Genomic DNA, 17,572 nt, shown 5'->3' with positions numbered 1-17,572 from the left:
AGCACTTATCTACCGTGTATCCTGTGCTTGAATGGCTGCCCCCAAGGCTACACAGCAGCATGTTTATATAAACTATAGTAGTATTTATCTGTTATCTACCGTGTATCCTGTGCTTGAATGGCTGCCCCCATGGCTACACAGCAGCTTGTTATATAAACTATAGTAGTACTTATCTACCGTGTATCCTGTGCTTGAATGGCTGCCCCCATGGCTACACAGCAGCTTGTTTATATAAACTATAGTAGTACTTATCTGTTATCCACTGTGTATCCTGTGCTTGAATGGCTGCCCCCATGGCTACACAGCAGCTTGTTTATATAAACTATAGTAGTACTTATCTGTTATCTACTGTTATCTACTGTGTATCCTGTGCTTGAATGGCTGCCCCCATGGCTACACAGCAGCTTGTTTATATAAACTATAGTAGTACTTATCTGTTATCAACTGTGTATCCTGTGCTTGAATGGCTGCCCCCATGGCTACACAGCAGCTTGTTTATATAAACTATAGTAGTACTTATCTGTTATCTACTGTTATCTACTGTTATCTACTGTGTATCCTGTGCTTGAATGGCTGCCCCCATGGCTACACAGCAGCTTGTTTATATAAACTATAGTAGTGTTTCTGAAGCAAACACATCAGTTTTACCAGTGCAGGGCAACAGTACATTATATTTTCATTACTTGTAACACTTTCAGTGTTTGGTGTTAATATTGCTGTTCCTGCGCTGATTAACCCTAGTTAGAAATATCATATATATTGTATTGCAAAGTATAACGGACTCCTGTGTTAAAGGGGTTTAAATTAACTGTCAGTATGATGTAGAGCAGTGATCCCCAACCAGTAGCTCGTGAGTAACATGTTACTCTCCAACCCCTTGGATGTTGCTCCCAGTGGCCTCAGAGCAGGAGCTTATATTTGAATTCCAGGCTTGGAGGCAAGTTTTGGTTGTATAAAAACCAGGTGCACTGCCAAACAGATCCTCAATGTAGGTTGCCAGTCCACATAGGGGCTACTAAATGGCCAATCACAGCACTTATTTGGCACCCCAAGAACATTTGTCATGATTGTGTTGCTCCCCAACTCCTTTTACTTCTGAATGTTGCTCACAGGTTCAAAAGGTTGGGGATCCCTGATGTAGAGAGTGATATTCTGAGACAATTTGTAATCGATTTTTCGTCACTAATTTTATTTGGTCACTAATTTATGCAAAATGGGGCCTTTGCATTCACATAAAACACTTGGGCGATCCCATTATGGAAAAATGATCCTGAATACCAAGGATTGTCATTGGTATATTTCATACATTAGACCATAACTTGTCCTTTCATTAAGAAAACTCTCAGCCTTGTCTTCCTCTGACAGAAACTAAAAACAACTGCCAGGAACCTGCAGCAAGTCAGTCAGACCCATAGGAACCAAAGTGTAACAAGTTCCTCCCCCTCCCCTATTTTCCCTCCAAATTCTGAAAAGATTGGTCTTTTATTTTCCCACTTTATTGAATAAAAGTCTCTCGTGTCCTGGTACTTTCCTCAGGCAAAACAAACATTTTCCCCGGCAACTATTAGGTTAAAATATTTTTCCCCCTAACAAAAGTAGGATCCTAGAAAACAAAAACACTGGACAGCCCCGCGCGGCTTAGAGTCCCCGTTACAGAGAACCATCAGTTTCTAAAAACCCTCTTCTAAAAACATTCCCTGAAGTCACTCAGCAATTCAAGGCCGTCCTTGCGTTTATATAGTGGTCTTGTGACGTCACAACATCGCGAGATGTGACTTGCATCTAAGGAGAAATTGGGGCGCTGCTCACGGGAAATGTAGTTTGCGCAAGGGTTGTGGCAAGCAATTCTGATGTGTCAAAACTACATTTCCCAGCATGCCACGCACCAGCGCTTACAGAGGCGACACGAAGAGAATAATTGAGGGCTTCCACATTTTATTATCAGTGTGGCTGTTATTAATCTGACATGTGCACTTCTTTATTATCCTTTTATCTGTGGGATAACCGAGCGAAGAACAGTCCTTCCGTCTGCTGAAGCTGCCAGTGTAATTTATACGTGCTGTGTGGAAGAACTGTTCTTCGCTTCTTTGGTATTTCCCTGCAGAATGATAACTATGTTCCTCCTCCAGCCGAATCAGTTTGGTCTGTAGCAGATCATGAGGCGCTTTGCTGGGCCCTGACCTGGGAATGTCACGTGATCAGGAGCAGAGGAGGAAGGTGTTGTTTATACAGCAGATTTACTGTCACTGCTGCTTGTGTCATCCCTCAACTGTCATCCCTCAACTGTCATCCCTCTACAGCAAAAGGGCAGTGAGGAGACATAAACATAAATAAAGGAGACAGGCAAAATACTAAAAGCTGGGATGCTTGAGAAAAGGGCAAGGGTTGATAGAGAAGCAGAGGGACAAGAGGATAAAGGGTTAATCAACTAGGGTAAATGGGGGAGGGGCAAGAGATCAGAGGGAAACTAAGGACATAGAATTAGTTCAGTTATTCTGGGGCACAACAGGAATCTAAGTACAGGGAGAGAAGGAGAGCACAATAGTGACATGGAATTTGTTTGATGATATTTCATCTATGATTATGTCATTATTCAATTAGAGAGTTCAAAAGAAATAGACTTTCTTCCCATGGAACAATGCCTGATAAAGCTTCTGTTTTAAGATTGGAGAGATCATTTAACCCTTCTCACAGTGGAGACATGTGACTGACAGAAATGAAACTAACAATCCATCGTGTTTAGTATAATAACGGGAACACGGCCTGTATCCCCCCTCTGGTGTTTCTGATCTTCAGCCTGGGAACTTCTGCTGTGTATTCTGGTGAGTGCAATTAGAGTTTTCATAGTAACTATGATGGTGCTACATGAATAAAAGATAATTACAGGTATGGGACCTGTTATCCAGAATGCTCGGGACCTGAGGTTCTCCGGACAATGGATCTTTCCGTAATTTGTATCCTCATACCTAAAGTCTACTAGAAGATCATATAAACATTAAATAAACCCAATAGGCTGGTTTTGCCTCCAATAAGGATTAATTATATCTTAGTTGGGATCAAGTACAAGGAACTGTTTTATTATTACAGAGAAAAAGGAAATCATTTTTAAAAATGCGGATTCTATGGGAGACAGCCATTCTGTAATTTGAAGCTTTCTGGATATTGAGTTTCCGGATAACGGATCTTTCCGTAATTTGGATTTTCATACCTTAAGTCTACTAGAAAATAATGTAGACATTAAATAAACCCAATAGGCTGGTTTTGATTCCAATAAGGATTAATTATATCTTAGTTGGGATCAAGTACAAGCGACTGTTTTATTAATACGGAGGAAAAGGAAATCATTTCTAAAGATTTGGATTATTTGGATAAAATGGAGTCTATGGGAGACGGCCTTTCAGTAATTCAGAGATTTCTGGATAATAGGTTATTGGATAACAGATCCCTTTCATGTAACATATTAGTACATTTTGGTAACAGCAAGTAGAAACAACTGCTTACAAAAAAAATTGATTTTATATGTTTATGTTGTTTACTAAACACAAAAAAACATTCGCCCAGACAGAATCGTATGCAGAAAAACACACACTCAGACACAAACTCACACAAAGGCACAGACGTAAACTCCCTTCCTAGTGAGAATGATCTGACAAATGACCCGACCTTATTGGTTTTGAGGAGGTTACATTTGATTGAATTGTTTTGTTTGTTTGTTTGTTTTAACCTCATGGAAGGTAGCTGTAAAAATATGAAATTTTAAATTTTCTAGGCCATATTGGTAAGTCAATTGATCATTAACAGGAGACCCCCTTATACGCACATGTACTGTATCATATGTAACAGAGCCATTTGGGGGCCCTTATCTATAGTATTCATTGACTTGGGTCCATAGTTTGTATGTCGGAGTCATGTAGGTACTCATACTGGTGGGTTGATTAATGAATTATACAGATAAAATTGACGCCAACACAATTCGGATTTCAAGAGGCACTTATAAGGCTGATGAACAATCACTGTAAAGCACTGCGTAACATTACATCAATGGGAATAATAACACAGGTATGGGGTCTGTTATCCAGAATGCTTGGGACCTGGGGTTTTCCAGATAAGGGATCTTTCCATAATTTGGATTTTTTTACTCTAAGGGGCAGATTTATCAAGGGTCGAAGTGGATTCGAGCAAATTTTCGAAGTAAAAAAATTCGAAGTAATTTTTTGGATACTTCGACCATCGAATAGGATACTCCGACTTCGAATTCGATTCAAAGTAAAATAGTTCGAATATTCGACCATTCGATAATCTAAGTACTGTCTCTTTAAAAAAACTTAGACTTCAATACTTTGCCAAATTAAACCTGCCGAAGTGCTATGTTAGCCTATGGAGACCTTCTAGAGCATTTTTCTACATTTTTTGAAGTTGAAGAAAAATCGTTCGATGGATGGATTTCATCGATTTTACTTCGACCGCAAATGGTCAAATTTGATGTAAATCTGACATGAGGCTAGACATTTTGTCAGTTTCCCAGCTGCCCCAGTCATGTGACTTGTGCCTGCACTTTAGGATGGAATTACTTTCTGGCAGGCTGTTATTTCTCCTACTCAATGTAACTGAATGTGTCTCAGTGGGACTTGGCTTTTACTATTAAGTGCTGTTCTGATATCTACCAGGCAGCTGTTATCTTGTGTTAAGGTGGCCATACACGGGCCGATAAAAGCTGCCGACAGACCAAGTCGGCAGCTTGAACTTTCAGTAGAAGAGAGGAGAGCACTCTGACGCAGATTAACTGCTTGTGATTAATATTTATTTAAGCTGCTATACACAGCTTGTATAGCAGCTTAAATAAATATTAATCACAAGCAGTTAATCTGCGTCAGAGTGCTCTCCTCTCTTCTACTGAAAGTTCAATTGTTTGGGATGTTCGGTACATCTATTCGGGAGGATTGATGCATTCATTCATCAGGTGCTAATTGGCAGAGCGCGGATTCCCTACTTCCACTAACACAAGTCGGCAGCTTATTGGCCCGTGTATGGGGGCCCCCGACGGGCTTCCCCGATCGAGATCTGGCCGAAAGTCGGCCAGATCTCGATCGGATGGGGTTAAAAATCCCGTCGGATCGCGGCCGCATCTGTTCGTTGATGCGGCCCCGCGATCCGACCGCCCGTTTGGCGAACGCTAGGATCCGATCGTTGGGCCCTAGGGCCCACGATCGGATCAGCCCGATATTGCCCACCTCAAGGTGGGCATATCGGAGGGAGATCCGCTCGTTTGGCGACATCGCCAAACGAGCGGATCTATCCGTGTATGGCCACCTTTAGGGAGCTGCTATCTGGTTACCTTCCCATTGTTCTTTTGTTAGGCTGCTGGGGGGGGGGGTGATATCACTCCAACTTGCAGTACAGCAGTAAAGAGTGATTGAAATTTATCAGAGCACAAGTCATATGACTGGAGGCAGCTGGGAAATTGACAATATGTCTAGCCCCATGTCAGATTTCAAAATTGAATATAAAAAATTTGTTTGCTCTTTTGAGAAATGGATTTCAGTGCAGAATTCTGCTGGAGCAGCACTATTAACTGATTCATTTTGAAATAAAGACAAGAGCGTTAATATAATGCCCTACACATGAGCCCACTGTAAAATTAATGTTCCATATGTTATTAAATGTCTGGAGAAAACCACTAACTAGTGATGTGCTTGCCGACCCAAAACCCGCAGGTTTACCCGTGGGTCGGGCGGGTTCGGCCCGACAAAATCTTCGGGTCACGGGCGTGTGCGCGACCTAGTACTGCCAGCTTCCAGTGTCGGAACTTATAGACTTCCGCCTGCCCCGCGGGGTGGGCGAGGGTCTATATAAATAGGACAGGAGCAGGCCCGGGCCGGGTGCGGTTCGGGAGGGGGCGGGTTAGGGTTACCACTTACCCAAAAAAGTAAGTTAGGACTTTTGCAGACAAGCCAGCTTAAAAAAGGAAAAGTTACTAGCGTTTTTGGAACTTTAGTGCATTTTCAGCTCACAGGATATGATGTAAGTGACATAAGATTGAGGAAGATCTAGCTTCTTTTTAGCAGATCGCCTGTTCTGAGGTGGCGAAGTCTGGCGATCGTTTGGCAGATCGAAAAGTCGCCTAGCGATAGAGTGTGAATGAACACTAGCGATGGTTCCTTTCGCTAGCAAATTGGCACTTGCGCCTGTTAGTGAGAAAAGTTGCTAGCGTTAGCCACTTTGCTCTTTAGTAAATTTGCCCCTATAGAAGATGGCCTTTCTGTAATTTGTAGCTTCCTGGATAACGGGTTTCCGGATAACAGATCCCGTATCTGTAATTATAAAATGCATGTAGTACGGTAGGGTTGTATCACTATACCAGTACCTACACTACTCTGGACACAGAAATCTTCCATCATGGAGGTTCCCAGAAAATCAATTAGACTACTACAGGGGCCAATCTATCACATGAGACCTTATACCAATAGTAATATATCAAAAGTTTATTAAGACTATATCAATAGTGGTCTCTCCTGTGATTTTTATGAATGCACCCATTCACTGGGGAACTTATTGTACACCCAGGCAAATAGAATTATTTCCTCCACTGACATTTCTTGCCATTCATTCCTAGTATTATAACTAATATGGGGTGTTGGCTGTTGTTTTTTCTTACCTACAGGGAGTCACACACTACATTATCACACCACAAAGTTAACAGCTTCAAGCCCTGGTCTCCCAGATCTAATGCACCCTGCTTATGTAGATGGTTTCCGATATGCCCGCTATAAAATGGACATACATCGATGTGAGTTCTGGATCCCAGCTCTGGGTTCGATATACGAGCGAATGATGTCGCAGAAGAAATTTCTTAAAGGGGACCTGTCACTCTAAGAAATAATTTCAAATTCTTTTCTATCATGTTAGTTGAGCAAAATAAACTTTACTTACACTGTATTTATTATTTAAATTTTGCTTCCTTTTGTTTTGGAATTATGCAATCACAGCAAGCAGGCAGCTGCCATTTTGCGGACACAGTTATTAAGGAAAATTGTGTATCATCCCAAAATCTTGTGTATGAACCAGAATGAGGGACCTAATGTCCATGTGCAGTGCCCTACACAATTATAGAGCCTGAGGAGGGAAGGGGGAATGTGGGGAGAGCAGTGACATCTAGGAAGTGCTGAATGGAAAGTGAAAGTAATTGACTGCCTCTCCTCTATGCCACGGGCATAGAGGCGGGGCAGGTAATATTTGATTGACAGTTTAGATATTTAAACGCCTTTATAACAGGTATGTATGTTTTAATGAAAAAAAATTTTGGGGTTCCATATTTAATTTGGAAAGGACTTTCATTATGCAGTTTTTTATATGTAGGTGACAGGTCCACTTTAATGATATTGAGTTTTCTCAACATCAAAAAATGTAATTATTAACGGATCTTTACAACAAGACCTCTGGTGAGTGTAATATACAAGTTTGCATTTAATACTACACTTTATCTTAAGTTTGATAAGACTTTTTGAAAGGTCCTATAACACTTCTTTAAAGGAGAAGGAAAGGTGAAAACTAAGTCAGCCTTATCGAAAAGGTCCACCTAAATATACCAGTAACAAGTAAAAAAGCAATGCTGCTGAGAGTCCTCTGTGAAAAGAAACACCACATTTCTTTCCTTCTATTGTGTATGCATGGACTTCTGTATCAGACTTCCTGTTTTCAGCTTAAACCTCCTTGCCCCAGGCGTGAGCATGCTCAGTTTGCTCCTCTTCCCCCCTCCCTTCTCTGCTGTAATCTAAGCCTAGAGCTATAAGTGAGCAGGCAGAGACTCAGGCAGGAAGTGATGTCACACCAAGCTAATATGGCATTTGCTATCATAAACAAGCAGAGAGCTTCCAGAGCTTTTTTTTTTATGCTAAAGCATTCTACAGAATAACTACAGCATTATAGCTTGCACTATTGCAGCTAATCTATTGGCAATAAAATGCTTCTGTAGTTCTCCTTTAAGGCTTATTTACTGGTCTAATATCTCATAGAAATACCGGCACTTATTGGTCAGCTTTTCGAAAAAAAAAAAAAAAAAAAGATCTGATTGGTTGCTATGAGTTATTAGACCTTTGGAAACGATGTGCCCTTTATTTTGTTACTCCATTAATGGGACGCAATGGAATTATTGCGTGATGTATTTATGAGTTTGAATATCTGTGTTGCAGGTAAGGATGCCGCTCATGTTTACCAGACGAAATCTGCCTGTGAGGTGCATGAAGATGGCACCATTAATGTATATCAAGAGGTGGCATTTGATGGGAAGGAGCTGATGGCCTATGATAAACAGACAGGAACTTTTATCCCTACAACACCAGAGGCTTATTTTAGTTTCTCCACATGCCTCATACTTTGGTTATCCTACCACATATTGGGCATCAAACAATTCAGAAGACCCCTGGCATTCATGTTTACAATGTTTTATCTCACTAGGTATTGAAATGTGTGTGATCAAATGTTATAAATGGGTATTAGACTGTTGCTTTTCAAAAAACAAATTTAGCAAAACATTCCAGAAATGCATAATTACCCATTTTGGATTTGACAGAATTTTTGAGAAAGGTATGGTTTGCCAGGGTAAACTAAATGCTAGTGCTGTTTTTTTGCCTTGGAAGCTAAAGTATTCTGATTGCTGCTCTAAAAATGCAATAATTTACTGCAATTTGTTTTTGATATAAATATCAGGAATCAACAACTATAAATATTTATTCAGTATTGGCTCAGCTGGGAGACCTGGGGCTTTTCCAGATTTGTTGTATATTTGCACAATTATTAAAATATATCTTTTTGAGATATTTATAGTCCTGTATCTAGTTTTTCTTTTCACAATAAAATACTTTTCTTCTTTTTCATCCCAGTTTGCCCCAACATTAAGATTTCAAGCTCAGGATCAAACAATGTCACAGCACTTTACTGCTGGGTGTATGGGTTCTACCCCCGAGATGTGGAAGTGAAGTGGATAAAGAATGAGACAGATGAGATTTATTTAGAGGAATCAGCAGAGATCCTGCCAAACCCTGATGGCACCTATCAGATCAGAGTCAGTGTGGAGGTAACACCAGAGGAGGGCGCCACTTACTCCTGCCATGTGGATCACAGCAGTTTGGAGAATCCCCTGGTTGTTCCCTTTGGTGAGTGTATTTGTGGCTGATTGGCACACTAAGAACCCAGTAGAGGAAGCATTCCAGGTTACGGTGTTGTGCAATAAATAGGGATTGGACAGAACATTCCAGAACATTCTTAATCTATCTTTCAAAAATGGAATCATTGTTATCACTTTACTTATCATTCTGTGAACTCTCCCTCCCCCTGTACCGCTCATTCTATATGTTCCACATCCTTTTATGTCCATCTTTTGTATGGTCCCCAATCATCTTGGGCCCCGTCGTTTCAGTATGGAGTAAAGTGAGCCTTGTTCCCATTAACTTTGTTTAATGTTCAAATATCATTGCCCTATGATTGCCACTAAACATTTGTTTGATCTAAGTCATCTGTTCTATTAGGGGCAGATTTACTAAGGGTCGAATTTCGAAGTTAAAAAAACGTTGAAATTCGAACCTCGAATTGAAATCCTTCGACTTCGAATATCGAAGTATAAGGATTTTTAGCGTATTTGAACGATCGAATAGAAATCGAACGATTAAATCATTCGGATTGAACGATTCAAACGATTTTTAGCGATCGATCAAAGGATTTCTATTCGACCAAAAAAAACCTTAGAAAAGTGGTGTGGAAGGTCCCCATAGGCTAACATTGTACTATTGTACTTCGGTAGCTTTAATTTGACGAAGTATGACGTCAATGTTTTTTTTTAAAGAGACAGCACTTAGATTATCGAATGATCGAATAGTCGAATGATTTTTACTTAGAATCGTTCAAATCGAATTCGAATATAGCCTATTCGAGTACCCAAAAATTGACTTCGAAATTCGAACTTTTTCAAATTCGAACCATCACTCGAGCTTAGTAAATCTGCCCCCCAGTGTTTGGGTCCAGTCTCCCAGTTACACTTACCCCACTCACTTCCTATGCTATGTCAGAAACCAAGCTGGGGTGTGGTATAATTAAAGTGCATCTGCTCATTCAGTTGATAAGAGGATCCAAACACTCCTTGGCAAAACTGACCAGAAACTTAATACAGATGTAAAATAATTCACCTAATAAAATGCTGCTTCCCAGCACTTTGTCAAGCATCTTGCTGTTATCTTGATCTTACATATGAAGAACATTCTGTTATTTTGCCTTCAGTACATCACAGTTGAATTAATCAAATGTATGGTGTGAGGGGAACATACTTGTTTGGTAATAGGAACTGGGTTTTATACTTTCAACTTAATTTGCAGGAACAAATATCATAGAGACAGATTCAAACAGGTTAAATGCCATTCTCATTAGAATCTTATCATGTTAAATTATAATAGGACTTATAACACATTGCTGTAACATGTGGTTCGTGCTCTCATTATTAGAAAAACTCACTGGTCTATTGACTGTTTTTCCTTCTCTTTCCCTATCAGACACTGAGTGTATTTGTACAATTTGGAGCAATGAGACAGAAGATTGAAAATCCAAATAAATGTTCCATATTGTATATGTTAAAGTGGTGTCACTATAATTGCTCTTGTTCAACAAAAAAATTGAGTGTGCCTCCAGGACTAAGGAGGTGGATAAGCTCACCAGTATTGTGCATATGCCCCAGACCTACAGCTTGAGGAGAAGAATCATTTCATGGATATACACCGGGCCCTCACAGATCCCATGGACAGGCAAACTTTATTTTAAGCAAATATAAAACATGTAATAGCCTTACGTGTTTCGTGCACTATGATTAATCATATACAGCAGTATATAATATTATTATTAACATGTATTTATAGAGCGCCAACATATTGCGTAGCACAGTGTGTATATATATATATATATATATATATATATGTGTGTGTATATGTGTGTATATATATATATACAGTACTTGAAAAAAAGACGGCACTCACAGGACTTTCGCAAGAAAATAAGCCACCATGGGCTGTGACATTTATTCCTCCTCCTCGAGGAATAAATGTCACAGCCCATGGGGGCTTATTTTCTTGCGAAAGTCCTGTGAGTGCCGTCTTTTTTCAAGTACTGTATGCAATTTTGTTACCAGCACCTAGGCAAGTACTTACCTTATTGTGGAGTGCACCACTGCGGATCTATATATATATATATATATATATATATATATATATATATATATATATATATATATATATATATATATATATATATATATATCTGGAAACAGGCGAGCACACACAGGTCTTAATTGAAAAACAAAAGGTGTTTATTAAACAAAAAACTGACGTTTCGGCTAGCACTCTAGCCTTTCTCAAAGTACAAATGCACACTAAAAACCAACCTTTTAAACCCCCAGTGGCGGGAAGGGAGGGAAAGTGATGTCATAGGTCAGGAATGTTAAGTGGATAAACAGTATGCAACAAAAGGGGCGTGGGAGTAAAGTGAAGTGAAACCATCAAAGAAAAAAGGGGAGGTTAATAATATATACATATCAAGGCAAGCAGTAATTGCAGAAAAAGTACATGTTAACATTAATATATACAGAGATTAATAAAAGCTCCAACGCTGACTTGACACAAATAGTGAAATTTAGACAATATCGGTAGTTCGTTACTCAAAGTCAATGCAACATAAAAATATATGAGTTCATAATAGAGATACAAGTCCCTTGTCATCTACATCATCAAATGTCCATGCGGACTTTTATATGTGGGCAAGACTATCACCACCTTTCGAGACCGCATGGCCAATCACCGCTCCTCCATACGGACAGCATTACAAAAGGGCTCAGGAGACACCCCGGTCTCTCAACATTTTGTCTCCAATAGACATACCTTAGCGTCCCTTAGGAGCATGATTATTGACCATGTCCCGCCCCTGGCACGAGGGGGCGACCGAGAACGGCGGTTACTACAACTTGAGCTCAAATGGATACACCGTCTGGATACCTTGAACCCCAAAGGACTTAATGAGATGATCTCATATGCTCCATTTTTCTGAACAGTCATAATAATCTTAACCATGCATTTCTGTTGATAGTTTCAATATGTTTACCTGATACACACAACTATATGCTACATCGATTGCTGCCAGACATGATTAACTGCGACCCCACTGGTTTTTCCTTTACCATGCGTTAGTTTCCCTCTACCCTGTGTTAGTTTCCCCTGTTTGTTACCCACCCCCTGTCTTTCCAATACCCCCCATGCTCTGGCTTCTGGCACATATGAGGCATTCCTTGTGGTCTCTTAGACCCTATTTGCAGCTAGGTGGATGTACCCCCAATGATACACTTCCAGTCGTGCACATTACTCGGGAGGGTCACGTGTCTGAATGCCCCTGCGATCTCAAGGTGGATGACCGGACCCCTTGCCCAGTGCACTTCAGGTTACAGATGCTGGTTCTCTTTGAACATGTCCCCCAGGACCTACCATATTTAAACCTGGCTCTTTCACCATAACCTTTATTAAAAATAATGGTCTAGCCAAATTTAGGTTGAGCCATCTACTTTAACAGCATCACTTGGCATTACCGTTGGCTTGCTTTCTAGCCACTCGGACAGACTCCGCCTCAGCTCAGGAGCACGTATCATCAGCTCAGGAGCACGTACCATCGCCTCGCCACTTTCTGCCACTGCCGATACGTACCCATACCCACCCTTCCTTATGTTCCTTCCTTATGTGTACCTCCCCTCGCAATTATCATGAGCCTGCAGCACGATACACATTCATCTCCCTTTTATTCACAGCAGACTATTCCCCATTCAGTTCCGTACCTAATACCTGTAGATCGCTAGTTGTGATCCTGTTATCTATTACTTTGTGATTATTTTTCTCCTGTTAGAAATAAGTGAACTTTGAACTTTGATCCTTGAACTTGATCTCGTTGCTATCCTTCCAGGCCCTAGCGACGCTCACCTTCACATTGAGTTTACAGCCAGCCTGAACTACACCAGATCTATTGCTGATACCACACCCCTTACTTCATCTCCATAATGACCATTCCCGCGGACTCCACGCCTTGAATACAAGCGAAACCTCTCTGCTGTTTCCCCGACTGATATCCACGGTAGCTCTCAAACAGCCGCAGCACCACTGGATGCTCCACACCGCTGCGCACTCTAAGGCGCATCACGCTACCGATCTCCTGCCTCTGATCTGATGGATCTCACGGCCCACAACAAGGTACACCACGTTCCAGCACTTTTACGGCCGGACCAGTCGACAAATACAGGTAACCGCTGTGGAACCGCCATTACATCTGTCACTACTTGACATTTCCCTCCATGATGACCCACCTGGCGATCAATGCGTTAACTAACAGACATCACACAATGTTTCTTTCCCTCAAGCGTAGATACAACTTTGTATCGCTTTATACATCTACTTTGTCAAGGGACTTGTATCTCTATTATGAACTCATATATTTTTATGTTGCATTGACTTTGAGTAACGAACTACCGATATTGTCTAAATTTCACTATTTGTGTCAAGTCAGCGTTGGAGCTTTTATTAATCTCTGTATATATTAATGTTAACATGTACTTTTTCTGCAATTACTGCTTGCCTTGATATGTATATATTATTAACCTCCCCTTTTTTCTTTGATGGTTTCACTTCACTTTACTCCCACGCCCCTTTTGTTGCATACTGTTTATCCACTTAACATTCCTGACCTATGACATCACTTTCCCTCCCTTCCCGCCACTGGGGGTTTAAAAGGTTGGTTTTTAGTGTGCATTTGTACTTTGAGAAAGGCTAGAGTGCTAGCCGAAACGTCAGTTTTTTGTTTAATAAACACCTTTTGTTTTTCAATTAAGACCTGTGTGTGCTCGCCTGTTTCCAGATATACATTACTATTTTGCTGTTAGCACCCAGGCAACAAGACTTTTTAAACGAGCTGTGCTGGCTTTTTTTGCTCTTTTTATATATATATATATATATATATATATATATATAGGACTGGGTCTTGCACACAGGAATAAGTGCAGTTGGGGCAAGTAGCAGTAGTGATGTGGTTATGGAATGGGCCAAGGGGCCTATAATAAAAACTTTTTGAATGAATGATTTTGTGCATCACAATTAACGTTTGTAAATAAACCCTAATACTTAAGATTAATAATCTTTGGATTTGGACCCTGGCAAGCAGATTGCTGAATTTGCAAACTGGGGAGCTGCGGATTAAAAAGATAACTAACTCAAAACCCACACATAATAGAAAAAGAAAACAAATAGCAAATTGTCTCACCATTTCACACTCTACGTCATACTAAAAGTTAACTCAAAGGCGAACAACCCATTTAAGATTTTGTCCCCAACATTGCTCAGTTTGCTTGTTAGCATATAAACTGGAACCAAAGTAGTGGACCCCAGTTGGCTACACAATTATGGACTGATGGTTTTATGTCTCTATTGTAAGCTCTACCTACTCCTCCCTCCCTCTTTATGTACAATTTCTATGGGTTCTCTCTTAGAAGGTTCTGCAACATATTTGCCCTTTGTATTCTTGTTATGGAACAAGAGCTCCCTGTATAACTCAGCCTGCAGCCTTGTGCCTTTATATGGTCACAGAACAACCCCTCAGTGACTTCTAATATCCTTATCATTTACAGTAGGGGGTACATTATCCCTTATAATACATGAGTGATACTCAGAGTTCCCTGTATAACTCAGCCTGCAGCCTTGTGCCTTTATATGGTCACAGAACAACCCCTCAGTGACTTCTAATATCCTTATCATTTACAGTAGGGGGTACATTATCCCTTATAATACATGAGTGATACTCAGAGTTCCCTGTATAACTCAGCCTGCAGCCTTGTGCCTTTATATGGTCACAGAACAACCCCTCAGTGACTTCTAATATCCTTATCATTTACAGTAGGGGGTACATTATCCCTTATAATACATGAGTGATACTCAGAGTTCCCTGTATAACTCAGCCTGCAGCCTTGTGCCTTTATATGGTCACAGAACAGCCCCTCAGTGACTTCTAATATCCTTATCATTTACAGTAGGGGGTACATTATCCCTTATAATACATGAGTGATACTCGGAGTTCCCTAACTCAGCCTGCAGCCTTGTGCCTGTATATGGTCAAAAATATGAACTTTTAGTTCCTAAATATGCTTTAGTGATGTGATGAAGAAATAAAATAAATATAAAACATTATGTCAGAGAGCGCATGGTGGTATCTCACACTGCAGAATTCTTAATTTGAATTTAAGCTCACATCCATGAATAAATGTGCTAAAAACTTTGTAATGCCTACTGTGTGTGTGAGAGAGATTCCTTTCTCCCACTTTGTTATGCTGGTCATGGAAATACCTGCCAGATATTCAGGGAATTCTCACACAGTTCTACAATACAGTGTCACAGCATGCATCTGTCATGACACGACTGTCTGATGCGAACGTTGCATGTTGTGTCTTCATCCGACACTCGTGTCATGTCAGATGCACGCTGCGACAATGTCCGACATTCCTATTACCTTCGATTCTGCACATCCGACGTGATGCCTGCGCTTCCTCGCGTTGCGTCGGAATGGAAGGTATCAGATTCAAAACACCCGTGTAGTTCTACCCTTAGGCTCTCCTGGGTCAATGGCACTCCCAAGTAGTGTTCCCTGTAATTCCTTCATGGTTATGTGTGCAAAAATATTCTTTTATGCACACATGTGTGTGCATATTTAATTAAAACGGTCAGAGTGAATCCAAAGTTTTGTGTTTCCACACAGAATTCAGTGGGGCGAATTTACTAAAGGGCGAAGTGGCCGTCGCTAGAGAAAATTCGCCAAAAAGACAATTTGCAGGGGCATCGCCAATTTACTAACAGGCATAGAGGACAATTCGCTAGTGAAAGAGTACATCACTAACGAAGTTTCGCCCCACTATCACCATTCACATTTTCGCTCAGGTGAACAGTAATTACTCCGCAAATTCACCAAAGTGCGAATTTTATAGAAAGTTACCTCTTTCACCAGAGTTTCCTTCACCAGCTTAGACCTGATGAACTGAAAAGATGAAGCTACATCCCCCATCCCGTAAAGGTGGCCATAGACACACAGATCATATCATACAAAATGAATTGTCATACGATATTAGGTGCGTGTATGGTGGGAAACGAGCCGACCGAGACTTGGATATTGGTCGGCTCGTCGATTGGGCTGGACGGAAAATTTGGATTTTGAACATCGCCCATTGTTAGTGCTGAATCATCAGATACACCTTGAAAGGAGAATTCAACCTCCCATATACTAAAACCCACTACCCCCTGCCCTACATAGTCCCCTCTCCCACATAATCACAGCAGAGCTCACAGACACCATTTTTTTCTCTTTGCTAATTTTTGGGTCTTCCTACGGATCTTCGGCTGTTTCCATCGCTTTCAGTTGTCCAGAACCAGAAAATTGCTTCAACTGCGCATGCGCCTAAATGCTGCTTACTCTCCGAAGATTATAAACAAAATCAGGGTCCTGATTAAGGACAATCTACCTAGTAAAATGCTGCTTGATGCCAATGTTATAAATCCCTGCCATAGTAAATCCAGCCTGTCTGAACTACACAAAGGGTTAACCGTTAAGTGCACCTCGCTCTTGCTCAGTATGGTATTCGCTGCACTCTGCAATGCATCCTATGTGTTTGTATTCAATCCACTTCCCGTGTGTTTTCTACTTCTGCCTAGTAACAATGAGCAAACGTCTCTCTTTCTCTCAACCTCCTCTTTTTATTGGACAACATTTGTATTTCCGTCCAACCAGTGCAAAATACTCCAGTATTTAAGAAAATGAAAGTGAAATTAGCACTTCATTAAGCAAGAGCAATGTAGAAAATGTTGAACTCCGTCACTTTTCTAATCAGCTTTTGTATGCTAGAAGTTTATTGTCGTAAGTATTATCCTGTGATCTTTTTTTATATCACTAACAACTAATAAGCTAATAAATAGAACATGAAAACATTGGGAATATATTGTAGTGCTATAGTAAATTGAGCGGGCACCGGCTCTACTAAGAGCTACCCGAATATATATTTGTGCTCCGGATGAGACCTTTCTCTCAGGGGAGAAGCCCTCAAAACAGTGTGGAGGCAGGGTATAGTGCAACTGTAACAAAGTGCTATGCACAATAATATATATATACAGCTCTGTCCATTAATTGGCTGATGTAACCTAGATTGTATGTGTGCCCTTAGTTTTTGGCCTGTTATAGTTTATGGCCTGTTATAGTTTATGGTATTTGGGGCACAGCTTAGTAATGTTACTAAAGAACTGTAACAACCTACTGGGAGTTGAATCAGGGACCTGGTGTTCCTGTGCTGAACTCAGGCCCAGATTTGTGGAAAGGCCACCAAGGCCCCGGCCTAGGGCAGCAGGATTTTGGGGGTGGGGGTCGGCATGTTGCCCAACCACACCCACATTGGTTCAAAAGCACTGGGGATGCACAGGAAATACAATATTTTTTTAAATTTTCCCATTGCTCCCCGATGATGAAAATTTGCACA

At 40.7% G+C, this 17,572-nt stretch overlaps 1 protein-coding gene across 3 annotated transcripts in view; it reads left to right on the top strand.

Annotated features, from left to right (window-relative positions):
* The first annotated feature begins 1,924 nt into the window (after positions 1–1,924).
* LOC108699128 (major histocompatibility complex class I-related gene protein) overlaps positions 1,925–17,572 on the top strand; it is a 29,823-nt gene continuing 14,175 nt past the window's right edge. The window contains exons 1-4 of one of the 3 annotated variants that reach the window (XM_041573560.1): positions 1,925–2,822; positions 6,662–6,787; positions 8,190–8,454; positions 8,880–9,152. In XM_041573560.1, the coding sequence (XP_041429494.1) occupies positions 8,301–8,454; positions 8,880–9,152 (427 nt within the window). In that variant the 5' untranslated portion in view covers positions 1,925–2,822; positions 6,662–6,787; positions 8,190–8,300. Of the gene's footprint in view, positions 2,823–6,661; positions 6,788–8,189; positions 8,455–8,879; positions 9,153–16,855; positions 16,960–17,572 lie in introns of those variants that run through there. The other 2 variants (XM_041573561.1, XM_041573563.1) reach the window with 2 other exon arrangements.

This window comes from Xenopus laevis, chromosome 8L (genome assembly GCF_017654675.1).
Source record: "Xenopus laevis strain J_2021 chromosome 8L, Xenopus_laevis_v10.1, whole genome shotgun sequence".
Taxonomy (NCBI): Eukaryota; Metazoa; Chordata; class Amphibia; order Anura; family Pipidae; genus Xenopus; species Xenopus laevis.
The sequence above is the reverse complement of the archived record's forward strand: the minus strand, read 5'-3'. Positions and strand labels throughout refer to the sequence as shown.